At 40.9% G+C, this 27,955-nt stretch overlaps 2 protein-coding genes across 2 annotated transcripts; one reads left to right on the forward strand and one right to left on the reverse strand.

Moving 5' to 3' along the window:
• Positions 1 to 313: 313 nt before the first annotated feature.
• Positions 314 to 1,723, reverse strand: LOC124009743 (zinc finger protein 830-like). Its single transcript, XM_046321888.1, has one exon. It carries the CDS (start codon positions 1,646 to 1,648, stop codon positions 593 to 595), a length of 1,056 nt encoding a protein of 351 aa, XP_046177844.1. The 5' UTR covers positions 1,649 to 1,723; the 3' UTR covers positions 314 to 592.
• LOC124009741 (ankyrin repeat domain-containing protein 13C-like) lies at positions 1,577 to 27,934 on the forward strand. The gene is made up of 13 exons (XM_046321876.1): positions 1,577 to 2,803; positions 3,027 to 3,068; positions 3,997 to 4,101; positions 13,452 to 13,537; positions 14,152 to 14,197; positions 19,528 to 19,594; positions 19,714 to 19,858; positions 20,218 to 20,349; positions 23,128 to 23,289; positions 23,434 to 23,513; positions 23,702 to 23,800; positions 24,114 to 24,214; positions 26,366 to 27,934. Exons 1-13 carry the CDS (start codon positions 2,395 to 2,397, stop codon positions 26,494 to 26,496), a joined length of 1,605 nt encoding a protein of 534 aa, XP_046177832.1. The 5' UTR covers positions 1,577 to 2,394; the 3' UTR covers positions 26,497 to 27,934.
• The last annotated feature ends 21 nt before the right edge of the window (positions 27,935 to 27,955 follow it).

The following is a 27,955-nucleotide window of genomic DNA, read 5'->3' on the forward strand; positions in this document are numbered from 1 at the left end:
CAACGCTGACAGTCATCAAGGCAAAGGATGGCTACTTTGAATCTCAAATATACAAGGAGAGTGATGGAGTGCTGCATCAGATGACCTGGCCTCCACAATCACCCGACCTCAACCCAATGAGTTGGACCGCAGAGTGAAGGAAAAGCAGTCAACAAGTGCTCAGAATATGTGGGAACTCCTTCAAGACTGTTGGAAAAGCATTCCTCATGAAGCTGGTTGAGAGAATGCCAAGTGTGCAAAGCTGTCAACAAGGAATGGGTGGCTACTTTGAAGAATCTCAAATATAACATCTATTTTGACTTGGTTACTACATGATTCCATGTGTTATTTCATAGTTAGGATGTCTTCACTATTATTCTACAATGTAGAAGATAGTAAAAAAATAAAGAAAAACCCTTGCATGAATAGCTGTGTCCAAACATTTGACTGGTACTGTAGACATAACTGTACAAGACAACACTTAGACATTCAAAATCCTCAACAAAGGTTTGTCATTGACAGAGGAAAGAAGCTGGCTCCTTTGCAACTTTGCTATTTTATTTACAATCTGGAGAAACATTGACCCTATTCGGGTCAAAAGGACCCAGAAATTTTAAGCAAGGGCCCCTTTAGCCCTCCAGTCTCTTGACAGCAAGTGGAGCAGCTCTTCTTCATCCTCCTCATCGCTTCCCCTGGAGTCTTCCTGGTCTTCGGTCTTCTCCTTCACAACCTTCTTCACCACATCTTGCTTATCTCTCAATACCTCAACCCTCCGGTAACATTCGATTTGCTCATCGATTTCATCAATCTGACGCTCAAAACGTCCCTCCTCGTCATCCTCGGCTACAATGGCCTCTGATTTAGTGTTCACCTGCCGCATTTCCTTTTGGAACTCTTCCCACTCCTTATCCATTTGATCTTTTGGAGCGTCAACATTGCGGACTTTGGCATCTCTCACTGGGTCGTCAAAGAAGCCTTCTGGTAGTGCTTCAGGTGTATTTTCCTTCTTCTCCACACTCTTCTCAGTTTCATCTGGTTTGAGGATAGACCCGGAATGAGAGGCAGCTGGGACAGCTGGAATGGTGCCGTTGTCAAAGAAATCAGCTGGGAGTCCTGGGGCAGGTGTCCCCTTCTGCACACCCGAGCTGGAGGCTGCCCCAAGGTCAGAAGAGTCACCAGCCTCCTCTTCGTCTTCATTATAGACTCCGGCCAGAAGACTCAGTCCAGCAGATGTTTTTTTCAAAATTCCAGTTAGTTTCTTCGGTCCAGGAGGGGCAGGTTTCGCAAAGAAAACATCAGGCAGCCCTGACGACGTAGATGCCTGCTCGTTACCTGCCACAGGTTTAGACTTTTTCCCATTCGTGTCTTCAGAATCCAATGCTTTCCTTTTCAGCGGGGGCTGGGGTCCGTGACCTGTTGAACTTTGTTTAGACCCCTTGAGCTCGGCAACTTTCTCCTTATGCTGTTTTCCAAGAACGTGAGTCGGCCACAATATTTCATTCTTTACCCGCTCGTTGCAGAGTACGCAGCTAAGATGATCGAGACTGTTGTACTTGGCATAAGGGGATTCGACACGCTTCTTATCTATCGTTTGCTTTTGTTTCTCTCTCATCAACCGACGCAGTTCATCTTGATGAATCACTTTCTTCTGCTTATTCTTTGGAGGCATTATTTATTTGCGTTCCAAAACAAAATTTCTGAAAGCTTGGCAAACAACAAAAATATGGCGCGTGTAGATGACGTATGTTAATTCAAGACCCCCAGTAGGCGTCGAAAAAATTGCCAGAATCATGTTTGAGAACAAATTCTGTAAATAATACCTTATGCTGGTGCTTTTAAATTGTATATATATCATCATGAATTTACTACAATCATTTTTTTGTGCGTTAAATATTTATTTGTTGTTTCTAAAAAATAAAAGATGCTGTTCAACTAATTATCGCGATACCTAAGGAATGTGGGTTTGATGCTTTTTATTCTCGCGCGATACTACGCGGAAGATGGCAGATGGTCTTTTCACCACTGAGGTATTAAAGAACGCTTTTCAATCGGAAGGTTTCTAATCTTGCGAGCAAACGTTAGCAAGCAAACTACCGCACTGCAAGATGCAATTGGGACATTTTGAAACGAGTTTTATCAAGGATGTCGCCGAATAATTTGTTATTTTCATTCTTAATCGTGTGTTAACGATCTTGAGAGTATCTTTTCCAGTTGTTTTGTTTTTACGTGTGTGTTGTTTCTGTTGTAACACCCACATCCATTATATGGTTAAAAAAACTGCAATCTAGCTAGCTAGGTTAGGCAAATAGCTAGCTATTAAGGTAGCTATTGCAGCTGTCTTGGACAACCATAGTCAACATAATACAATATTCATCTGAAGTAGCTAGTCTCCTTGCTGGCTAGTAACGTTAAATCATGACCGGGGAAAAGATTCGCACATTGCGGAAAGACCATAACAACAAGCCTAGTAAGGATGGGTCTATAACGTTAATGGAAACATTTGATGAATCTACAAATGGAACAATAACCTCTCCAACCCCCAACGGTACCGCCATCACGTACAAATCAAACAAGAACCATAACAAGACGGTGAAACCTATGGCACTGCAGCAGCAGCTATCGAATATCAATGCAAACAATACCAATGCCAATCAATCAGTTGGTACTATCATCGATGACTATAACAAGAATCCCATCATTCTAACCAATGGTAATGAGGACTTGAATTTGGAATTCCCTGTTCACGAATGTGTGTTCAGAGGAGATGTGCGTCGCTTGTCCTCACTCATTCGGACCCAGAACATCTCCCAGAAAGATGTGCATGGTGAGTGTGCATGGTAACCCGAATTTAGTACATGGAATAGGAAACCGCATAGGTTATCACTTCTAGTTTTGTATCCATTACATTTTAGCTGACACTTTTTTGACTAACATAGTCCGTACTTGCTTACTAGCGTGTGTTGAGTTAAACATAAACATTGCCCATGTGCACCTGCACTAGCTGTGACATCAATAATCTCATAACTGGTCATTCTCTCTCTTTCTAGGAAACACACCTCTTCACGTAGCTGTGATGATGGGTCACAAAGGTAAGGGCTTTGACTTCTGGTAATCAAGAATCTCTGATATGGAGAATAACAGATACATAGACCTATTTGAACAGGACCGCGACATGCAAGCAACTGTTTCCCATTTGGAGCAGACTGACTTCTACTTCTGTACTACTTTCCTCTAAACTACTACACGACACCAGAGTTTGACAGGATTTTTTGGCCCGTACTCTCATCTCTGGCCTAATGCCACATTCAAACCAACTGGGAACTCTGAAATCTACGACTTAAATGTGTTCAAGACAACTAGGAGCTAGGAAAAAAACAAGCTCCGACTGGGGAAAAATGTATTTGATCTGTCATCGAACTCGGAATTTCAAGTCGGATACTCTGGCATCTTTTTTAGAGGTCCGACCTGAAGATCACTGACGTCATGATTTGACCTATTTTTTCCTGAGTTCCCAGTTGGCTCGAAAGCACCATAAGCCTAAGACCAGGAAATGACACAGAAGATGTGCCATGTTGCAGGGCATTATGCCCCACCTCTGGCATGTCTCCAAGTCATCTTACCAGCCATGTTTTTTGCCATTCACATAACATAATCAACATGTTCTCCAGCTCTCCTCTAGTAAATCCTCCATGTGGATTTCTTCTGGGATAAATTCCCATCCTACTGTACTGAGATCATCCTGTCTGATCTCTGCAGACTGCAGTGTGTTACATAGTCTAGTAGTCTCATAGTAGTGGCTGGTCCCATATCGAACGCCCTTCGGGTCAGTAGACGTCTTGTTACTTGACCCAATATACTGTTATCGTCATTAACTACAGAAATGAGTATTCAATGTCCAAGTATAAAGACCATGGAGACGGGTGATTGACTTAGATTTGAAAACAAAAACAATTCATCTAAAAGTAGCTTGATGATGTTTGATCAATTGTGATGTTTGTGTGTTTGTTTGTGCTGCAGAGTGTGCCCTCCTACTCCTGGCCCATAATGCCCCTGTGAAGGTGAAGAATGCCCAGGGCTGGAGCCCCCTGGCAGAGGCCATCAGCTATGGAGACCGACAGATGAGTAAGGATCTGGGGTATTTTCTATCCAAAGCAGTGTTCCTCAACCTTTTTTATATCGCGACCGGCAAACTATGATTCCTCTTGTCAGCGAGAGACAACTATGATTCCTCTTGTCAGGGAGACACAAGCTATGGTTTTATATGGTATTATACAACGGAAGGGTCTAATCCTGAATAGTTAAAACCGCATTCCAGACGGTTTTATTCCACATGTTGCCACCGGCTAACTCTATGACGTTAAAATGCCTATTTACTCTGTTCCATCTGACTTCGTAATCCGTTGTCTCATCAGCCCAACCAAGCAACTTATAAACTTGATCTCCACTATAAAAAGCATCTAGACATTATTTAATATTTCTTTTAAGACTAATATTTAATATTCAACAGTGGAGATTTGAATAAACCTTGCTCTCCGTCTCTCCCACATTTGCAACATTGTTTCAATATTCAAATTGAATCTCCTGCTGTCCCATAGTAATGAATGTGTCGTGAGTCAGGATGAGACAGGCAGGCAGCGTTTCTCAGCCAGTCCAAATCATGTTTCCGCTGGCATCATTTTTATTTATATATATATATAATGTACAAAAAATGTCAATTGAAAAAAGTTCAAACAAAACGCTGATAATCTTTCCAGCTTCAGTTTGAAGTGATTGTCTAACTGTAGTTTTGTTGTTGGCTAGCTCCTCTGAACAACATTGTCCTTACGATTGAGCACATTTTCTATGCCAGGCGAAATCATGGCTCATCAGCTTATTGTTATGGATGTATCCAAATAAATATCACTAGAAAACATTTTATGCAAATGCAGCTACTTTGCTGTTATTCTGGCTGCACTTTTTGACGTGACTAAGTTCGCAGTAGTTGGTTAGCTAGCAAGTAAGGGATAAGAACATTGCCAGACAGTATGGCAATGGAACATTTAGAACGAACGACTAGAACGAACGTCCATAGATGCAGAACAAAAAGACTCAACGACTCTAGCAACCCCAGATTTGTGTCGGGACTATATCTTGTTGAAGGATGAAATACTTTGAATACATTTAATTAAAATAACTTTTTTAATGAAAATATGTCAATCATTATTTGAACATGTTGCTAACCCATTGTATAAAAGGGATAATGCCTCAAAGCTGGTGTTTGGAGGATATATTGCCAATATCTCCTCCTCCAAACAAAACATGCAACAATTTTTATATTTTACTGAGTTACATTTCATATTAGGAAATCAGTCATTTGAAATAAATTCATTAGGCCCTAATCTATGGATATCACATGAATGGGAATACAGATATGAATCTGTTGGTCACAGATGCCTTTAAAAAAAGTAGGGCCATTGATCAGGCTGTTGATTGTGGAATATTGTCCTACTTCTCAATGTCTTTGCGAAATCCTGGATATTGGTGGGAACTGGAACATGGTGTCGTACACGTCGATCCAAAGTATACCGAACATTTTCAATGTGTGACATGTCTGGTGAGTTTGCAGGCCATGGAAAAACTGGGACATTTCCGGCTTCCAGGAATTAGTGTACAGATCCTTGCGACATTGGGCTGTGCATTATCATGCTGAAACATGGAGGGATGTTTGGCAGATGAATGAGCCTCAGGATGTCGTTACGGTATCTCTGTGCGTTCAAATTTCCATTAATAAAATGCAATTGTGTTCGTTGTCTGTAGCTTATGCCTGCCCATACCATAACCACACCACCACCATGGGGCAGTCTGTTCACAATGTTGACATCAGCAGACCGCTCGCCCACACGACGCCATACACACTATCTGCCATCTGCCTGGTACAGTTAAAACCGTAAATCATCTGTGAAAAGCACACTTCTCCGGTGTGTCAGTGGCCATCAAAGGTGAGCATTTTCCCTCTGAAGTCGGTTACAACGCCGACCTGCAGTCAGGTCAAGACCCTGGTGAGAACGACGAGCACGCAGGTGAGCTTCCCTGAGACGGTTTCTGACAGCTTTTGCGGATTTTTTTCTGTTGCGCAAACCCACAGTTTCATCAGCTGTCTGGGTGGCTGATGTGAAGTCCTGGGCTGCCGTGGTTACACGTGAGGTCGGTTGGACGTACTGCCAAATTCTCTACACCGATGTTGGAGGCAAGAAATTAACATTCAATTCACTGGCAACAACTCTGGTGGACAATTGCACACTCCATCAACTTGAGACTTCTGTGGCATTGCGTTGTGTGACAAAACTGCACATTTTAGAGTGGCCTTTTATTGTCCCCAGTACAAGGTGCACCTGTGTAATGATCATGCTGTTTAATCAGTTCTTGATATGCCACACCTACCACCAGGTGGATGTATTATTTTGGCATAGGAGAAATGCTCAGTAACAGGGGTGTGAACAAATTTGTGCACACAATTTGAGAGAAATAAGCTTGTGCTCATGAAACATAGGACCAACACTTTACATGTTGCGTTTTATGTTTTTGTTGCATATAGATATAATTGAACTGTGGTGTTCCATCCCTGAGTTCTTTATATAGATTTGTGTTTATCCTGTATTTGAATGGATTCAGGTTCCCTCATGTAAATAGCCTAAAACGTTTGCAATGTTATAAAAGCGAAGTAAGGATAATTTTTACAAATTTGACAGAAATTTGGCTATATATTGACATCACTTTCATATATGTGCAATCGATATACCTACCTAGTATTAAGCCATTAGACTACATCTGAACCACTTCAATATTTGTATCTATTAGGCCTATATGCTACTATTACCTGAATGCTCACGCATTAAACATTAGTCTAACCAATAACCTAAAGGTCATCATATTAGGTCAATGGAAATGTGGCTTAACTTGTAGCCTAGGCTACTTAATGTTTATTTCATTGTAGAATATCTGTTGGCATTCTTTATTTTCAATTTCTACCTGCCATAGGCTACAATTCATGATTTGTTGAGCAATTCCGAAAACCATTGTCATTATATCCTATTTTTAGGTCACGTTGATATAGAGAAGGTGGCAATGAGCGACTTTAATTATTTTTCACAGTTGACACAAACTGAAGAAATGCAGAATGTACATACACAATACACTTAAAATACATAACACATGGCAAACCTAATTATACAAACACTTAAATACATAATAGGCTACAGAACCTTTTTTCTTTTGATGGGAAAACATAGTGTAAAAAAATATACAGTACCAGTCAAAAGTTTAGACACACCTACTCATTCAAGGGGCTTTATTTATTTTTTTACATTGTATAATAATAGTGAAGATCTCAACTATAAAATAACACATGGAATCATGTAGTAACCAAAAAAGTGTTAAACAAATATATTTATTATTTGAGATTCTTCAAAGTAGCCAGCCTTTGCCTTGATGACAGCTTTGCACACTCTTGGCATTCTGTCAACCAGCTTCACCAGGAATGCTTTCCCAAAAGTATTGACGGAGTTCCCACATATGCTGAGCACGTTGGCTGCTTTTTCTTCACTCTGCTGTCCAACTCATCCCGAACCATCTCAGTTGGGTTGAGATCGGGTCATCTGATGCTGCACTCCACCACACTCCTTCTTGGTCAAATAGTTCATACACAGCCTGGAGGTGTGTTTTGGGTCACTGTCCTGGTGAAAAAGAAATGATAGTCCCACTAAGCACAAACCAGATTGGATTGCGTATCACTTGCAGAATGCTGTGAAAGCTATGCTGGTTAAGTGTCACCAGAAAATAACCGAATTTTCCACCGGTCTAATTTCATATTTCTTAGACCAAACAGGTCTCTTCTTATTGGTGTCCTGTAGTAGAGATTTCTTTGCAGCAATTTGACCACAAAGGCCTGATTTCTCATAGTCTCCTCTGAACAGTTGATGTTGAGATGTCTGTTACTTGAATCCTGAAGCATTTATTTGGGCTGCAATTTCTAAGGTTGGTAACTCTAATGAACTTATCCTCTGCAGCAGAGGTAATGCCGGCTCTTCCTTTCCTGTGGCGGTCCTCATGAGAGTCAGTTTCATCATAGCGCTTGATGGTTTTTGCAACTGCACTTGAATAATCTTTCAAAGTTCTTTTAAATGTTCCTTATTGACTGACCTTCATGTCTTAAAGTAATGATCAACTGTTGTTTCTTTGCTTATTTGAGCTGTTCTTGCCATATTATGGACTTGGTCTTTTACCAAATAGAGCTATCTTCTGTATACCACCCCTACCTTGTTACACACAACTAATTTGTTCAAATGCATTAAGAAGGAAAGAAATTCCACAATTGAACTTTTAACAAGTCACGCCTGTTAATTGAAATGAGGTGATTACCTGAAGAACTGGTTGAGAGAATGCCAAGAGTGTGCAAAGGGTTGCTACTGAAAATCTCAAATAAACAATATATTAAGATATGTTTCACACTTTTTTGGTTACTGCATGATGCCTTGTGTTTTTTCATAGTTCTATGTCTTCAATATTATTCTACAATGTAGAAAAGAGTAAAAATAAACCCCTTGAATGAGTAGGTGTGTCCAAACTTTTGACTGGTGCTGTTTGCGTGTATATATATTATATTTATTTATTTTTAATATTTATTTTAAAACTTTGAATATATTATAGAGCTACATTATGCTTTTTATCCTATATATTCTGGAATAATTTTCAGCACGGGACATATCCTGTAACGACCAGTGGTGTAAAGTACTTTAGTACTTTAAAGTATTTTTACGTAAGTAGTTTTGGGGGGTATCTGTACTTTACTATTTATATTTTTGACTACTTTTACTTCCCTGCATTGCTGAAGAAAATAAAGTACTTTACTGAATATATTTTCCCTGACACCCAAAAGTATTGTTACAATTTTTATGTTTAGCATCACAGGAAAATGTTCCAATTCATGCACTTATGGTCGTCCCTACTGCCTCTGATCTGGTGGACTCACTAAACACATGCTTCATTTGTAATTGATGTCTGAGTGTTGGAATGTGCCCCTGGCGATCAGTGAATTAATAAATAAATAATGAAACTATGTCGTTTTATTTGCTTAAAATAAGCAATTTGAAATGATTTTGATACATAATCCTCTTAAGGATTAGCCCCTTTTTTTTCAAATTTCGCCTATAATATCATACCCAAATCTTACGGCCTGTAGCTCAGGTCCTGAAGCAAGGTTCTGCATATTCTTAATACCATTTGAAAGGAAACAATTTGAAGTTTATGGAAATGTGAAAGGAATGTAGGAGAATATAACACAATAGATCTGATAAAAGATAATACAAAGAAAAAAACAACCGTTCTTTTGTATTTTTTGTACGGTCTTTGAAGTGCAGGAGAAAGGCCATAATGTATTACTCCAGCCCAGGTGCAATTTAGATTTTGGCCCCTAGATGGCACCAGTGTATGTGCACAGTTTTAGACTGATCCAATGAACCATTGTATTTCTGTTCAAAAGTTTGTATCAAGACTGCCCAAATGAGCCTAATTTGTTTATTAATAACTTTTCATGTTCAAAATTGTGCACTCCTCAAACAATAGCATGGTATTCTTTCACTGTAATAGCTACTGTAAATTGGAAAGTGCAGTTAGATTAACAAGACTTTAAGCTTTCTGACAATATCAGTTATGTCTATGTCCTGGGAAATGTTCATGTTACTTACAATCTCATGCTCGCATTAGCCTACGTTAACTCAACCGTCCCGTGGAAGGGACACCAATCCCAAAGAAGTTTTAAGTATATTTAAAACCAAATATTTTTAGACTTACTCAAGTAGTATTTTTGCGGTAGACTCTCACTTTTAAGTTAGTTATTTTCAATTAAGGCATTGTTACTATTTTACTCAATTGGGTACTTTTTCCACCACTGGTAATGACATAGTTCCATTTCACTTTGTAACAGGTATACTGCATGGTGTTTAGGGAAATGGTTTTGACGTCTTTGGTTGTTATCTTTATGATGCGTCATTCAAACACATATAAGCCTAAATTCCATCACTATCGGGAAACCGGGTCCTATTAGGCTGTAGACTGGCCGATTGCTCTCTGGTGCTGTTTTGGGGTTGGGTTGTAGGCTGGCCTTTCTCTGCATCCAGACGACCTGGAACCCAGCCTGGCCCAGGGCTTAGTGTGACTGAAGGGGCACTGAGCTGCTCTACAGCTGGCTGGCTCCCTGGCTCTCTGTCTGTTCACTTTAATGCCCATGCTTCTAATGCATTTAACACAGCACTGTAAACTAGAGGTCTTAATATAGGTTACATTTTATTTGTGTTGATTATGTGGATTTGTTAGGAATGCTAGTTAAGTGAAGAGTCTGTTTTTTTTAATGGTGAGAGTATCGTAGAGGGATGAATGGGCTTCACGAGCTCGCTCGTTTTTTTCTGTTTAATGCCTTGTTAGCAAAAAAAATCTAACTGCATAATATAAAACACTATTATAAATAGGCTAGTTTATAAAACATTCAATTTTTTACATATCAAAATATATTACAAATCTTTATTTCCCTTCAATTAAATTCCCTGTTATATGTTGACCAGGTTAGAGCTATGACCCTGTCATCCCAACATGTATTAGTATGCGTCTCCAGTCCTGCAGTAGGGATGCTTTGGCAGACTGTGGACAGAGGTCAGGCATGGGAAGGTCAGATCGCAGTGGGCAGGGAGGAGACAGCAGCTTGGCTCCATCCACACAGTACACCAAGGACAGGCAAAGGCAGCCAAACTCTAGCCAGGCACTGTGGTAAAATGAAAAGTTTAAAAATGTATTAGTCGTACTGTGCCTTCGGGAAGTATTCAGACTCCTTGAATTTTTCCACGTTTTGTTAGGTTACAGCCTTAATCTAAAACTGATTAAATATTGTTTTTCCCGCATCAATCTACACACAATACCCCATAATGACAAAGCAAAGACTGTTTTTTTTAGACATTTTAGCTAATTTATTTAAAATATATATAAAACGGAAATATCACATTCACATAAGTATTCAGACCCTTTACTCTGTAGTTTTTTGAAGCACGTTTGGCAGCGATTACAACCTTGAGTCTTCTTGGGTATGACGCTACATTCTTGGCACACCTTTATTTGGGGAGTTTCTCCCATTCTTCTCTGCAGATCCTCTCAAGCTCTGTCAGGTTGGATGGGGAGTGTTGCTGCAAAGATAGTTTCAAGTTTCTCCAGAGATGTTAGATCAGTTCCAAGTCCGGGCTCTGGCTGGGCCACTCAAGGACATTCGGAGACTTGTCCCGAAGCCACTCCTGCGTTGTCTTGGCTGTGTGCTAAGGGTCATTGTACTGTTTGAAAGTGAACTATATCCCCAGTCTGAGGTCTTGAGTGCTCTGGAGCAGGTTTTCATGAATGGTCTCTCTGTACTTTGCGCCATTCATCTTTGCCTCGACCCTGACTAGTCTCCCAGTCCCTGCCGCTGAAAAACATCCCCACAGCATGATGCTGCCACCACCATGCTTCACTGTAGGAATGGTGCCAGGATTCCTTCGGTTGTGACCCTTGGCATTCAGGCCAAAGAGTTCAATCTTGGTTTCATCAGACCAGAGAATCATGTTTCTCATGGTCTGAGAGTCTTTAGGTGACTTTTGGCAAACTCCAAGCGGGCTGTCATGTGCCTTTTACTGAGGAGTGGCTTCCGTCTGGCCACTCTACCATAAAGGCCTTGGTTGACCAAGGCCCTTATCCCCCGATTGTTCAGTTTTGCCGGGCGGCCAGCTCTAGCAAGAGTCTTGGTGGTTCCAAACTTCTTCCATTTAAGAATGATGGAGGCCACTGTGTTCTTGGGGACCTTAAATGCTGCAGACATTTTTTGGTACCCTTCCCCAGATCTCTGCCTCGTCACAATCCTGTCTCAGACCTCTATGGACAATTCCTTCGACATCATGGCTTGATTTTTGCTCTGACATGCACTGTCAACTGTGGGACCTTTTATATAGACAGGTTTGTGCCTTTCCAAATCATATCCAATCAGTTGAATTTACCACAGGTGGACTCCAAGTTGTAGAAACATCTCAAGGATGATCAATGGACACAGGATGGGGTGGCAGGGTAGCCTAGTGGTTAGAGCATTGGACTAGAAAGGTTGCAAGTTCGAATCCCCGAGCTGACATGGTACAAATCTGTCGTTCTGCCCCTGAACAGGCAGTTAACCCACTGTTCCTAGGCCGTCATTGAAAATAAGAATTTGTTCTTAACTGACTTGCCTAGTTAAATAAAGGTTTTTAAAAAAGGATGCACCTGAGCCCAATTTCGAGTCTCATAGCAAAGGGTCTGAATACTTATGTAAAGAAGCTATTTCTGTTTTATTTTTAACACATTTACAAACATTTCTAAAAACTTGTTTTCGCTTTGTCATTATGGGGTATTGTGTTTAGATTGTTTTTATATTGTTAATCCATTTTAGAATAAGGCTGTAACATAACAAAATGTGGAAAAAGTCAAGGGGTCTGAATACTTTCCAAAGGCACTGTATGTACGGGATACGCATAGGATACATCGTCCAACAAAATGCTTACTTGCAGTTTCCTTCTCGACAATGCAACAACAATAAGAAATAGCAACAACAAAAAAAGAATACTAGGGCTTATTATTATACTGTACAAAAATATAAAGTGTTGGTCCCATGTAAACTTGTAAAGTGTTGGTCCCATGTTTCATGTTTCAGATCCCAAGCATCTCCCCATATGCACAAAAAGTATTTCTCTCAAATTTTGTGCACAAATTTGTTTACATCCCTGTTCGTGAGAATTTCTCCTTTGCCAATAACAGTATTGAGATAAACTTTTGTTATTGACCAAATACTTATTTGCAAATAAATTCATTAAAAATCCTACAATGTGATTTTCTGGATTTTTTTCTCTCATTTTGTCTGTCATAGTTGAAGTGTACCTATGATGGAAATTACAGGCCTCTCATCTTTTTAAGTGGGACAACTTGCACAATCGGTGGCTGACTAAATACTTTTTTGCCCCACTGTATTCTATTGTCAAAATTGACTACAAAGTGTAAGTAGGGTAACTTTGGTTTTAAAGTCAGAGTAGTATCAGGCAAACCCCCATTGGATTACTGTTACAGTATATCACTTGGTTGAATGATTTATCACTCTGTCATTGACTGGCTGGGTATCTCCTTTTTCTTCTCTGGCTCAGACCTCTCACTGTCATTGAAGCGTGGGTTTACAAAGTTCATCTTTCACTTTTAGGTTTAGTGTTGTGTAACGCTTTTGAAAGTTGCTTTTTGCAAGATCATCTGCCCTTGTATTCCCTTCTTCTGTGTGTGTGGTCTCAGGGTAGAAACTTGCACATATAGAATATCTAGGCTATGGAAAATATTGGCTTTGTCTTGTATGGTGTTGTATAGCAGTGCCTTGCTATGGCTTTGTTGTGATCTCCTTCTTCTCCCATCGTCAGTTACAGCCATACTGCGAAAGCTGAAGCAGCAGTCCAGAGAGAGTGTGGCGGACAAGAGGCCCAAGCTGCTGAGAGCGCTGAAGGAGGTGAGGCTTTGACAGCCAACTGGGCTAGCCTACTACAGCATCCGGTTATACATAATGTATGGCGTGCACAGATCCTTTGTCAAAGTACTTGAGCTGCGCTTAATTTATTTTTGCCAGCAGAGTGGAATAAATTGAATATCTCAAACTATTTTTGGTCTGAAATTATTGACCCCCTTGATAAAGATGAACAATAACGACTGTATAAAATAAACAATACAAATACCTAACTCTATTGTATGCTCCAAACAATTGAGAAATTGTATTATTTTATACTAATACAATTGCTCAGAGAAAGAGATTTTGTTTAACAAGTAATACTTTTTTTTCTCAAAAAGGTAGGGGTCAAAATTATTGACACCGCAAAGATTCTTACAAATAAAGTTTAGTGTTAGTATTAGTATTTGGTCCCATATTTCTCGCACACAGTGACTACATCAAGCTTGTGACTCAACCTCAGCATAATAATGGCACCAAAATACATTTTCCCCTTTTTTAAAATGTTTTTAACAATTTACAGCTTTACAAAGGAACTTATTTGTGCATTTTGTTTGATAGTGTGTTGCTTGCATGACAATATAATAATGTACAACGTTTTTTTTTTTTAATCTTCATAGCTTGGTGACTTCTACTTTGAGCTTCACTGGGACTTTCAAAGTTGGGGTGAGTTGCCGCTACATGATATGCAATACAATAAAATAAGCTGCATCGAGCCAACATTTCCTTTCACACACTCTATTCATTGTTATTCTTAGTGCAGGACACCTTCGCCAGGTAGTTTCATTCTCCAATCTAATTAGCCTGTATTTAAAAATACAAATAAATGGTCTGTTACCGTTCTATCTTGGCTGTGAGTGTGGTGTGTTAATTGCTTAGAGGGTTTGTGGTGCTCTTTCGGCTCAGGGATTTGTTAAAGAGATTGTTCGGGATTTCGTTTTTTTATGTCTCTGCGTGCAATATGAAAGAAGTTAGTGGTAGTTTTGCGAGCCAATGCTTTGTGGGGGGGGGGGGACTGTGGGAGGGGTCTCGAATTGTTGACAGACAGCTATTGGAGAACTGTGGGGGGATCTTGGAGGGTTCGGGTTCGCGTTTTTTGGCCTGGTGGGAGATCTGTCAACGTACCCTTGAGCAGGGCATTGACCCTGGATGCTTCTGTGTGTCACTATGAATGGGAGTCTGTTGGATGACCGGTATGGTGTAGTTGTTGAGCGGCTTCACTGCAAGTATATTGTATGTTTTGGATAGTCAATTTAAAAAAAATGTTTTTAAAAAGTTATAGGTAGTTTTGCGAGCCAATGCTAACTGGCACTAGCTTAGCACAGGGGTTTATATTCGGGGGCCCCCCTTCCAGCATTGGGGAATATCCGGCACGTTCCACATATATTTCTATGGGCACAAGCACTGTTCATGACACAAACTGTTCACACCCCTCTTGTTAGTGGAGAGAATTTTGCAGGTTTAAAGTTTATTTCCTGCCATTCTAAACATTTGTCATGGGGTGCAAAGAACAATTTTGCAGTTTTAAAGCTAATTTTCATGCAATTCTATACATTTTGCCATGCCTAATGTGTATTCATGTAATATTTCAGTGACAAAAGGCACAACAGAACATTGTACTGTCTACACTCGGTTTGTTGTTTATATTAAAATAGTTTCATTAAATAGATTTTAATCAGAGCTAAAGTTTTGTTGCTAAGGATTCCATGACGCGGTAAGCCTTTACGACTGGGACTGCAAGTTTGTGTTACATTTTTTTGCATGGATTCCGCGAGTGCTAGCTGGCTGTACTACAGACACCTGTCGTCATCGTGGGAAAGACTCATTGTTATCTTTTTGTGAAACAACTGGTTGCAGTAAAGAGCCAACCTGGATACTAAGGAGATCCTGAGGTAAATCAACGAGTACCAACAGCTTTACGCTATGGAGGAACAACATACTCCCTCACAAAATAACTTTAACCTGACAAAAAAAAGAAAAACAGATTTATCTACAGACACGGACAATTTACTTGCCGTTGAAGTAGAGGCTAGTGCTCTGGCTGGAATCCATGCAGCGCTGTAAAATTGTGTGAGGAGGTAGCAGGGCTGAGGGGGAGTTTGGAGTTTAGCCAGAGTGAAATTCTCACACTCCAAGGAGAAAACAAGACACTCACAGCCAAGGTAAAAATCCACAATTCCTACATGGATTGTCTACTCAGGGAAAACAGGTGATGATGGAGTTAGTACTAGACATACAAAGTCATAGAATGTGTGAAAATCATTTTTTCTGGGATTCCTGGGGACGCATCCAATAATCCAGAGGGCGCGAGACCTACGGGTCCCCGACCAATCATCCGATCATCACAATGTTTAAACACTACCAACAAAAGGAGCTAATCAAAAGCAGGGGAAGGGAGCTTAAAAGGACCAAATTCAGTCTCAATGACCAATTTCCAAGGGAGGTAAACAAACATCGTAAGAGACTGTATCCGGTACAAAGGCAACAAAGGGAGAAGGGTAAGCGTGCCTTTCTCATTGTGGACAGTGTTTATAGATGAACAGCTATTCCGAGACAGCTCCATAACACCATGGCTGTACTAAATTCTACAGGGACTTCAGGTTACAAAAAAAGAAAGTATGGGAACTGTAAAAACATTAGAAATAGTGGATATTTGGAGACTAAAAAACCCCGACCTAGTGAGATAAACATGGAGGAAACTTAATCAAGCTAGTCGTCTTGACTACTTTCTTGTCTATTTCTCTCTTGCATCAAAGGTCAAAAAAGTTTTAATAAGAGATATAATGCGATGGGATCATCATCTAATTGACATTCACATAACTTATAGATTTTCCACGTGGACATTGGAAATTTAATCAAAGTTTACTGGAGGACAACTTATTTTTAACTAAGACAAAATCATTTATAACTGAATTTTTCCAGTATAATATAGGTTCAGCAAAGCCCCTTAATGTTTGGGATACCTTTAAATGTACCTTCAGAGGTCGTTAATTTCAATATTCATCAATAATAAAAAAGCAGTTTCTGGCTAAAGAGACCAGACTAACAAGGGAAATCCATGAACTAATAATAACAATACTAATGAGATACACAATAAGTTAGAGGATAACACACTTCCACAAGAAGAACTTGTGGAACTTATTCAAGAACGTTCTAATGTAATCTATTACAAAAATAAAGCAAACTGGATAGAAAAATGCACAAAATTCTTCCTGAATCTCCAATACAGAACACTAACAAAATGCCTTTGCAGAATCTCTTTACCTTTAGACGGAGTCATCTATGATTATCCTAATTATATTTTAATAGAGGAAACTAATTATTTTAGGCAGATGTTCTCTTTTCCGTCTCATCCTCTCCCACTGAATGAATATTACATTCAGGAATTATTTCCAAATAAAATAAAAAATGGATAATTAACAAATGTACAGAAAGATCAGTGCGAAGGCCGATATGCCATCAAGCCCTGGGGTTTTTCCAGGCTGAAAAGATTCAATAGCCTCAAAAAGTTATTCCTCTGAAATTGTATGTTATCCATCACAGGATAGTTGACACATACATGTAATAGTGCCAGACATACGTACAAATATATACAGTTGGCATTGCAGTTATGATTTTAGTTGTCCTTGATGTCCTTTGTTTAACTTTCTTTTTTTTTCTTCTTTTCTTTTTGTAGTGTTTGCTGTTTTCTTCTGTCTTTTTTTCTCTATAGTTCATTCTCTTTATTGTTCATAAATTGGGGGGGTTCTTGGGGGTGGAGAATGGAATACATTTTATTTTTTATTTTTCTTCTTCTGGGGGGGTGGCTGTGGGAGGGGTCTCGAATGGTATTGACCCTGGATGCGTCTGTGTGTTGCTACAACAATAATTTAGAGGTAGTTTTGCGAGCCAATGCTAACTGGCATTAGCGCTAGAAGTTTACATACACTTAGGTTGGAGTCATTAACTTGTTTTTCAACCACTCCACAAATTTCTTCTTAACAAACTATAGTTTTGGCAAGTCGGTTTGGACATCTACTTTGTGCATGACACAAGTAATTAGTCCAACAATTGTTTACAGACATATTTTTTCACTTATAATTCATTGTATCACAATTCCAGTGGGTCAGAAATTTTGAGTCAATTGGAGGTGTACATGTGGATGTATTTCAAGGCCGACCGTCAAACTCAGTGCCTCTTTGCTTGACATCATGGGAAAATCAAAAGAAATCAGCCAATACCTCAGAAGAAAATGTGTAGACCTCAACAAGTCTGGTTCATCCTTGGGAGCAATTTCCAAATGCCTGAAGGTACCACCTTCATCTGTACAAACAATAGTATGCAAGTATAAACACCATGGGACCATGCAGCTGTCATACCGCTCATGAAGGAGACGCATTCTGTCTCCTAGAGATTAACATACTTTGGTGTGAAAAGTGCAAATCAATCCCAGAACAACAGCAAATGACCTTGTGAAGATGCTGGAGGAAACAGGTACAAAAGTATCTATCTCCATAGTAAAACGAGTCCTATATCGACATAACCTGAAAGGCCGCTCAGCAAGGAAGACACCACTGCTCCAAAACCGGCATAAAAAAAGACAGACTACGGTTTGAAACTGCACATGGGGACAAAGATCGTACTTTTTGGAGAAATGTCCTCTGGTCTGATGAAACAAAAATAGAACTGTTTGGCCATAATGACCATCATTATGTTTGGAGGAAAAATGGGGAGGCTTCCAAGCCGAAGAACACCATCCCAACCGTGAAGCACGGGGGTGGCAGCATCATGTTGTGGGGGTGCTTTGCTGCAGGAGAGTCTGGTGCACTTCACAAAATAGATGGCATCATGAGGGACGAAAATTATGTGGATATATTGAAGCAACATCTCAAGACATCAGTCAGGAAGTTAAAGCTTGGTCGCAAATGGTCTTCCAAATGGACAATGACCCCAAGCATACTTCCAAAGTTGTGGCAAAATGTCTTAAGGACAACAAAGTCAAGGTATTGGAGTGGCCATCACAAAGCCCTGACCTCAATCGTATAGAACATTTGTGGGCAGAACTGTGCGAGCAAGGAGGCCTACAAACCTGAGTCAGTTACACCAGCTGTGTCAAGAGGAATGGGACAAAATTCACCCAACTTATTGTGGGAAGCTTGTGAAAGGCTACCCAAAACGTTTGAACCAAGTTAAACAGTTTAAATGTATTCAAATACTAATTGAGTGTATGTAAACTTCTGACCCACTGGGAATATGATGGAAGAAATAAAAGCTGAAATAAATCATTCTCGCTACTATTATTCTGACATTTCACATTCTTAAAATAAAGTGGTGATCCTAACTGACCCAAGACAGGGAATTTTTATGAGGATTAAATGTCAGGAATTGAGTTTAAATGTATTTGGCTAAGGGTATGTGAACTTCCGACTGCAACTGTATATGGCCTTATATAAAATTAGTAGCTGACATGAGCTAGTTGATCTGGACATTTCTGACAAGGTATGCAATGACTAACGTGACAAGAGGAACTGACGATGCACTAACCAGTTTCGATATTGCACCACGTACTTTCTACTATTACAACTTTCAGGATTAAGTTTAAAGCCAGACTGAGTTCCTTTCAAAAATAAAAGTAAAAATTGAGGGGGGGCTGACCCCCACTGCTGACCCTTCGGGGAGGGCCCCACAGTTTGTGAACCACTGGCCTCGTGCAACGACTGGAAGTCTAGCTGTACCTGAAGACTTCATCTTTGCCCTAAGCTAGTTAGCATTGGCTGGCGAAACTACTTATAACTTCATCATCCTGGATACAGAGACACAACAATTGTATCCACGAGTTCATCTGACTCTGGGGAATTAGATAACTATCCCTTTAAAGACCATGCATTGCCTAGCCACTGGCCATGTTCATTTATATACCACATAATGATACCAAATATTATCTCTGCAGTTTATCTTAATGAATCTTATCCGTTAACTACTGTTGATCATTACATTTTATTTCTCGTGTCTCATAGTGCCCTTGCTCTCCCGTATTTTGCCATCTGATACCTGCAAGATCTACAAGCAGGGGATCAACATCAGGTAAGGCATCACATACACATTTGACACAGACGCCAGCTACAAGTTGTGAGGATTATAGCTGGCGTGTGCGACCACTCATCTCCCAGAGTTAACCCATTACACTCTTTCTCCTTTGACAGACTGGACACAACTCTGATAGACTTCTCAGATATGAAGTGTCAGAGAGGAGACCTCAGCTTCATCTTTAACGGAGATGCTCCGCCCTCCAAGTCCTTCTATGTCCTGGACAATGAGCAGAAGGTGTACCAGCGGATACATCACGAGGTGATCTATATGGTTTGGTCCCATGTCCTCCAAACCACCCAACCTCACATGAATGTGATCTATATGGTCTGGTACCATGTTCTCCAAGCTACCCAACCTTACACAAATGTTTAAGTCGCTCTGGATAAGAGCGTCTGCTAAATGACTTAAATGTAAATGTAAATGTATTGCCCTGGCAAAGGTTGATTGATTGAAAGCACAGCTATTGTTACAATGGATCATATTTCTTTTCTTCTGGAATCTAATGTGTGTGGAAGTTCTCTTTTCACCATGTCACCCATAAAGATAATGGGACCTATTGAATTCTGTGATGTCATTATGATGATAATTATGACGACTGCCTGATTGTGTCCCTGCAGGAGTCTGAGATGGAGACTGAGGAGGAGGTGGACATCCTGATGAGCAGTGATGTCTATTCTGCCACCCTGTCCACCAAGTCTATCACCTTCTCCCGCAGTCAGATCGGCTGGCTCTTCAGGGAGGACAAGACGGTAAGCGCCCCCTCCCGGTCCTGTTCAGTAGGCAATTTATTTTGTTGAAACACAGCAGAATGTGGGGAGGGGTGCAGGGGTCACTGGAATATAGAGGGAATAATACAATTGGTCTTTGATCATAAGCTGTGTTTATTTATATTTATTTAACCTTATTTACAATGACGGCCTACCATAAGGCAAAAGGCCTCCTGCGGGGACGGGAGCTGGGATTAAAAATGTAAAATAAAATATAAATATAGGACAAACCACACATCACGACAAGAGAGACAACACAACACTACCTAAAGATAGACCTAAGACAACAACATAGCAAGGCAGCAACACATGACAACACAGCATGGTAGCAGCACATGACAACAACATGGTAGCAACACCACATGGCAGCAAAACATAGTAGCAGCACATAACATGGTACACAAATTATTGGGCACAGACAACAGCACAAAGGGCAAGAAGGTAGAGACAACAATACATCATGAAAATCAGCCACAACTGTCAGTAAGACTGTCCATGATTGAGTCTTTGAATGAAGAGATTGAGATAAAACTGTCCAATTTGAGTGTTTGTTGCAGCTCGTTCCAGTCGCTAACTGCAGCGAACTGAAAAGACGAGCGACCCAGGGATGTGTGTGCTTTGGGGACCTTTAACAGAATGTGACTGGGTGTTGTATGTGGAGGATGAGGGCTGCAGTAGATATCTCAGATAGGGGGGAGTGAGGCCTAAGAGGGTTTAATAAATAAGCATCAACCAGTGGGTCTTGCAACAGGTATACAGAGATGACCAGTTTACAGAGGAGTATAGAGTGCAGTGATGTGTCCTATAAGGAGCATTGGTGGCAAATCTGATGGCCGAATGGTAAAGAACATTTAGCCGCTCGAGAGCACCCTTACTTGCTGATCTATAAATTATGTCTCCGTAATCTAGCATGGGTAGGAAGGTCATCTGAATCATGGTTAGTTTGGCAGCTGGCGTGAAAGAGGAGTGATTACAATAGAGGAAAACAAGTATAGATTTAACTTTAGCCTGCAGCTATGAAATGTGCTGAGAGAAAGACAGTGTACTTTCTAGCCATACTCCCAAGTAATTGTATGAGGTGACTACCTCAAGCTCTAAACCCTCAGAGAGGAGAGGGGCATTCTTCTTACCAAACCACATTACCTTTGTTCAGAACAAGGTTAAGGGCAGAGAAAGCTTGTTGGACACTAAGAAAGCTTTGTTGTAGAGCATTTAAAACAAAATCCGGGGAGGGGCCAGCTGAGTATAAGACTGTATCATCTGCATATAAATGGATGAGAGCTCTTTCTATTGCCTGACCTATGTTGTTGATGTCAATTTAGAAGAGCGTGGGTCCTAGGATTGAGTGGGTCCTGAAACAGCAGGTGTTCTGACTTTTGAGCCTTCGCAAACCAGGCCAAAGACCCCTCAGAGTTACAAGAATGGAAGTGTCTACCCTTGGTGACAGACAGTGGCTGAAACAGCAGGTGTTCTGACTGGGTGGGTTTTATGCACTGCACTCTTTGTCTCAGGAGAGTAGTAGTGGTGTGGGGGTTCTTTGGCAAAGTGGGTGGGGTTAAACCAGGCCAAAGACCCCTCAGAGACACCAATACTCCTCGGAGGACCTGAGCCCTAGTGCCCCCACAAGAATGGAAGTGTCTACCGTATCAAAAGCTTTGGCCAAGTCAATAAAAATAGCAGCACAATATTGCTTAGAATCAAGGGCAATGGTGACATCATTGAGGACCTTTAAGGTTGCAGTGACATATCCATAACATGAGTGGAAACCATATTGCATATCAGGGTGAATACTATAGACATCAAGAAAGCCAGTCAGTTGATTTTTCCAACACTTTTGAGGGCAAAATAGAAATAGGCCCATAACAGTTAGGATCAGCTTGGTCTACCCCTTTAAATACAGGATGAACCGTGGCTGCCTTCTAAGCAATGGGAACCCCCCCAGAGAGGAGAGACAGGTAAAAAAGGTCAGAGATAGGCTTGACGATGATAGGGACAGCCACCTTAAAGAAGAAAGGGTCTAAACCATCTCACCCAGATGGTTATTTGGGGTCAAGGTTAAGGAGCTCCTTTAGCACCTCTGACTCAGTGACCGCTTGCAGGGAGAAACTGTGTAGCGGGGCAGGGGAAAAGGAGGGAGGAGCATCGGGGCTAGTTGCATTATAAGGGGTGGGAGAGGAGCCATGGCTGAGTCAAATAGCAGTCCTGACTTTATTAAGTGGTGATTTAAGAGCTCAGCTATGTGTTTCTTGTCAGTAACAACCACATCAACATTAAGGGACATGGGCAGCTGTGAGGAGAAGGGTTTTTTCTCCAGGTCTTTAACCGTTTTCCAGAACTTCTTGGGGTTAGACCCACAGAGAGAGAACTGCTCCTTAAAGTAACTAACTTTAGCCTTCTCAATTCTTGAGGTGGAGTAACTCTGCAAGATCACGGTCGAACCAGGGGCTGAACCTGTTTTTAATTCTCATTTTCTTTATGAGGGCGTGTTTGTTACCAATACCACTGAAAACATTTATTTAAAAGTCCAAGCGTCTTCGACAGAGGGGATCAAGCTGATTCCATACCATTTAACAGAGGCCAGTTCGTTGAACGAAGGCTTGCCCATTAAAGTTTTTTAGCAAGCGTCTATGACAAATCAGGAGAGGTCGTTTCACTGAGCAGCCATTATGAACACAGGCTGTAAAACAGTGATCACTGTATGTACTGTATAGGGAATAGGGTGTCATTAATAATGCATCTGGCTTGTGTCTGTCCCTGCAGGAGAGAGTCGGTAACTTCCTGGCTGACTTCTACTCTGTGTACGGCCTGGTGCTGGAGTCCAGGAAGCGCCGGGAGCATCTGAGTGAGGAGGACGTCCTGAGGAACAAGGCCATCATGGAGAGCCTGAGCAAAGGAGCGAACCTGGTGGAGCAGAACTATGAGGTGAGGGAGGGACTTGGATGGAGGGAGGGTGGCGTTGGGTATTTAGTCTCTTCTTCAGTAGTGGGTGTGGTTTTGGTGCACATAATATGGATATGTGGTTATGATGCATACATGTGGTGATCTTCCTCTCTGTCTTTCCCTCAGCCTCAGAGAAGGCTGTCCCTCACGGCTCCAGACCCCAACACTATCTCCTGGGAGGAGTACATTTCTGCAGAGCACGGAAAGTAAGCACTGCTTTATTCCTTTTAAGAAAGGTCACAGATGACACTACTGTCCGCATTAATATCAAGCCACTGTTTATTATTGAGTTATTTCATTGAAGATCGTTACTAGCAGTGGCTTACTATTAAATCTCCAAACGTATACGCCAAAGGTGCTGACTTAGCGTGTTTGTGTGTGTGTTCATCCCCAGGGCACCTCATCTTGGGAGAGAGCTTGTGTGTAAGGAGAGCAAGAAGAACTTCAAAGCGACCGTAGCCATGAGCCAGGACTTCCCTCTGGGCATTGAGTCGTGAGTAGAATCCCTCCTCTTATTGGCTAGTGGGGTCTCATCAGTCTCACCACTGACTGTAGTGTATTTGGAAACCTCCATGTATTTATCGTTATTGTGCACACAGATTCTGATTAACTGTATATTAGGCGGATGCAGATCGCCTATTCAGAAAAGTTATTGTCTAGCAAATGCTTTTGGAAGGCCTCTTGATTTTAGGTACATTTTAAGTTTGATTGAATAGGATCTAGGCTAGTAATGTACTGTTTGAATAATGCAAACATCAATTCAAAATAAGTGTTTGGCACTGACCCTTTTTTCTGTCCTCTTCCAGGTTACTGAATGTGTTGGAGGTCATAGCCCCATTCAAACATTTCAACAAACTAAGAGAATTTGTTCAAATGAAGCTTCCTCCTGGGTTTCCAGTCAAGCTTGGTATGAATATATTGTACACTGAACTAAAATATAAATGCAACATATAAAATGTTGGTCCCATGTTTCATGAGCTGAAATAAAGTATCCCTGAAATTTTTCATAAGCACAAAAAGTTTATTTCTCTCAGATTTTGGGCACAAATTTGAGCATTTCTCATTTGCCAAGATAATCCCATCCACTTGACAGGTGTGGCATATCAAGAAGCTGATTAAACAACATGATCTTTACACAGGTACACCTTGTACTGGTAACAGTAAAAGTCCAGTCTAAAATGTGCAGTTTTGTCAGAAAACACAATGCAACAGATGTCTCAAGTTGAGGGAGCATGCAACTGGCATGTTGACTGCAAGAATTTCCACCAGAGCTGCTGCCAGATAATTTAATGTTAATTTCTCTACCATAAGCCACCTCCAGGGCGACAGGTAGCCTAGCGGTTAGAGCGTTGGACCAGTAACCAAAAGGTTGCTGAATCGAATCCCCAAGCTGACAAGGTAAAAAATCTGCCGTTCTGCCCCTGAGCCCACTGTTCCCCGGGTGCCGAAGACGTGGATGTCGATTAAGGCAGTCTGCCGCACCTCTCTGATTCAGAGGAGTTGGGTTAAATGCGGAAAACACATTTCAGTTGAAGGCATTCCGTTTTACAACTGACTAGGTATTTCCCAACATCATTTTGGAGAATTTGGCAGTACGTCCAACCTCACAACAGCAGACCAAGTGTATGGTGTTGTGTGGGAGAGCAATTGCTGATGTCAACGTTGTGAACAGAGTGCCCCATGGTGGCGGTGGGGTTATGGTATGGACAGGCAAAAGCTACGGACAATGAACACAATTGCATTTTATGGATGGCAATTTAAATGCACAGGGATACCGTAACCAGATCCTGAGGCCCATTGTTGTGCCATTCATCCACCGCCATCACCTCATGTTTCAGCATGATAATGCACAGGCCCGTGTCGCAAGGATCTGTACATAGTTCCTGGAAGCTGAACATGTCCCAGTTCTACCATGGCCTGCATACTCACCAGACATGTCAACCATTGAGCATGTTTCGGATGTTCTGGATCGACGTGTACGACAGCGCGTTCCAGTTCCCGACAATATCCAGCAACTTCACAGAGCCATTGAAGAGGATTGGGACAACATTCCACAGGCCACAATCAACAGCCTGATCAACTATATGTGAAGGAGATGTGTCGAGCTGCATGGAGCAAATGGTGGTCACACCAGATACTGACTGGTTTTCTGATCCAAGCCCTCTACCTTTTTTTTAAAGGTATCTGTGACCAACAGATTCATATCTGTCTTCCCAGTCATGTGAAATCCATAGATTAGGGCCTAATGACTTTATTTCAATTGACTGATTTCATTATATGATCTGTAACTCAGAAAAATCGTAGAAATTGTTTCATGTTGCGTTTATATTTCTGTTCAGTATACATTGCACTTGGAAAGTATTCAGACCCCTTGACTTTTTCCACATTTTGTTACATTACAGCCTTAATTCTAAAATGTATATTTTTTTAAATGGCATATATTATTATTATTATATTATTCAGACCCTTTGTTATGAGACTCGAAATTGAGCTCAGGTGCGTCCTGTCACATTGATCATCCTTGAGATGTTTCTACAACTTGATTCTTACAAGACACTTCCTGGCCGCCTGGCCAAACTGAGCATTCGGGAGATAAGGGCCTTGGTCAGGGACGCTCCCCATCCAACCTGATCTGAGAAGATCTGCAGAGAAGAATTGGAGGAACTCCCCAAATACCGGTGTGCCAAGCGTGTAGCGTCACACCCAAGAATATTCACAGCTGTAGTTGCAGCCAAAGATGCTTCAACAAAGTACTGAGTTTTTAATTTTGAACAAATTTGCAAACATTTCTGTGAATCTGTTTCTGCTTTATCGTTATAGGGTATTGTGTGTCGATTGATGAGGATTTAATTTTATTTTAATCCATCGTAGAAAAGGCTGTAACGTAACAAAATGTGGAAAAAGTGAATGGGTCTGAATACTTTCCGAATGCACTGTACGTTATGTGGCCACATGGCTGATTTTATTTATAAGTTCAAATAAAATGAAATATTGTAAAATTATGAAGAAACTGACATATTAAACGCCAGAAACAATCCCTCTTATTTTTGTGTTCCAGACATCCCTGTGTTCCCCACTATCACAGCGACGGTCACCTTCCAAGAGTTTCGCTACGATGACTTTGAGGAGTCCATCTTCTCCATCCCAGCGGACTACAAGGAGGACCCCAGTCGCTTCCCTGACCTCTGACCTGGTTGTCATAGCAAGCAGAGGTGCCCCTGTCCCACCCGCTCGGAAACTGACAAACAACCTCTACCTACCTACGTTATTAAAAGGAAAATAACCAACTTAAGTTGAGACAAAATTAGAATGTGCAATTTTATTGTTTGATGTCTGTCTGTGTGTTCTGATGGAAAAAAAGGGAATTATCTCTTGGCCCTGAGTGTTCAATTTGTAGATATTTCCTCATAGCAAACAGGACTCGCATTGCACCACAACCATGTTCATATGTGTAGCAATAACAGCACAAGGTCCCCCAAAAATATTTGATATCTGTTTAACAACTTCATTAACCTACTACATGATCACTGCTCTGAAAAGTTATGGAATTGACTGTGACATCTTCAACGTGCACTTCTCCAGGCTTAGCAATCACTGCATCTAGCGTCTGCCCTCTGGAGACCACCCTTTTCTTATAAACTAAGTGTTCGAAAAATAGAGATGTCATAACTGAGCATAAGTTTTTCATATTTAAATGTAGATTATATAGGCCTAGTAAAAAGGGGCAACACTGTGTAGCAATACATTTTCAGTACATCAGAATGTTATTTTTAAACCTACTGGTTTAAACAGCATTCTTACACAGATCAATACCCAAGCCTTTCGCTCGCTCGCTCTCAGGATGCAAACACGTGTATTTTCAGGTTAGCTCATATCTATCTTACCTCCTGGCTATCACCGTCTGTTTCAAGTGATCGTGTGACTCTGTTCAATCCGTAGCGCTGAAGATCCGCTTTATAGTGCGATTGACAATTATAGCCAATTTTCCTGTGGTAGCAGGGACTGCATTCACGGTAAATGCTGTGTCGGCTCAATCGGAAATTACCTTTACATTTTAATGCAGATCTTCCGTGATATGGATTGAACCCAGCCCTTAATGTGTCTTGTGTGTGAGAGGACTGTTGTACTGTACTTTAAAGGCGTGTGAGGGAACCCAGATGAGGTTTCAGGAAAGCTGTTCTAGTTTGATACTGCACTGACATTAAGTACATTTTATTGCATGCCGTGTTGACCCAATTGGATTACTTATGTCCTCTTGAGTGTACATTTCCTACACACTTGTTATACCTGCTGCCATCTCTTCAAGTTATTCAGGAAGACCAACTTCTACCATATAAATATTGTAACCACACGAAAGCCCTTTGGTCAAATGCTGACCTGGTGCTTTTACCACAAGATTATTTCCTGTCCGTAGTACACTACTACATTACATTTCAATGAGAGTTGGACTATCAACCTGTAAAATCCATATGGTTTTGGAAATGAGATGACCAGCAGTAGGTAACAGTTTGGGTCATAAGAATGTGTATCTGGCTTGAGCCTACTGGTATTTAGAAATGTATTGCAGCTTTTCCCATTCCTTTAAATAAATCACCAGCATCATGTCTGCACTGAGGCTGCATTGTGACTGTTAGTTCTCAGATTCTTA

Source organism: Oncorhynchus gorbuscha, linkage group LG22 (assembly GCF_021184085.1).
Source record: "Oncorhynchus gorbuscha isolate QuinsamMale2020 ecotype Even-year linkage group LG22, OgorEven_v1.0, whole genome shotgun sequence".
Taxonomy (NCBI): domain Eukaryota; kingdom Metazoa; phylum Chordata; class Actinopteri; order Salmoniformes; family Salmonidae; genus Oncorhynchus; species Oncorhynchus gorbuscha.

What these genes read in the sequence shown, in the direction of transcription:
- LOC124009743 (XM_046321888.1), bottom strand. Translation starts at nt 1,648, where the DNA reads ATGCCTCCAAAGAATAAGCAGAAGAAAGTGATTCATCAAGATGAACTG.
- LOC124009741 (XM_046321876.1), top strand. Translation starts at nt 2,395, where the DNA reads ATGACCGGGGAAAAGATTCGCACATTGCGGAAAGACCATAACAACAAG. An exon ending in CTCCCAGAAAGATGTGCATG is followed by an intron (nt 2,804 to 3,026) that starts GTGAGTGTGCAT and finishes CTCTCTTTCTAG; the next exon opens with GAAACACACCTCTTCACGTA. An exon ending in CTGGGACTTTCAAAGTTGGG is followed by an intron (nt 14,198 to 19,527) that starts GTGAGTTGCCGC and finishes CGTGTCTCATAG; the next exon opens with TGCCCTTGCTCTCCCGTATT.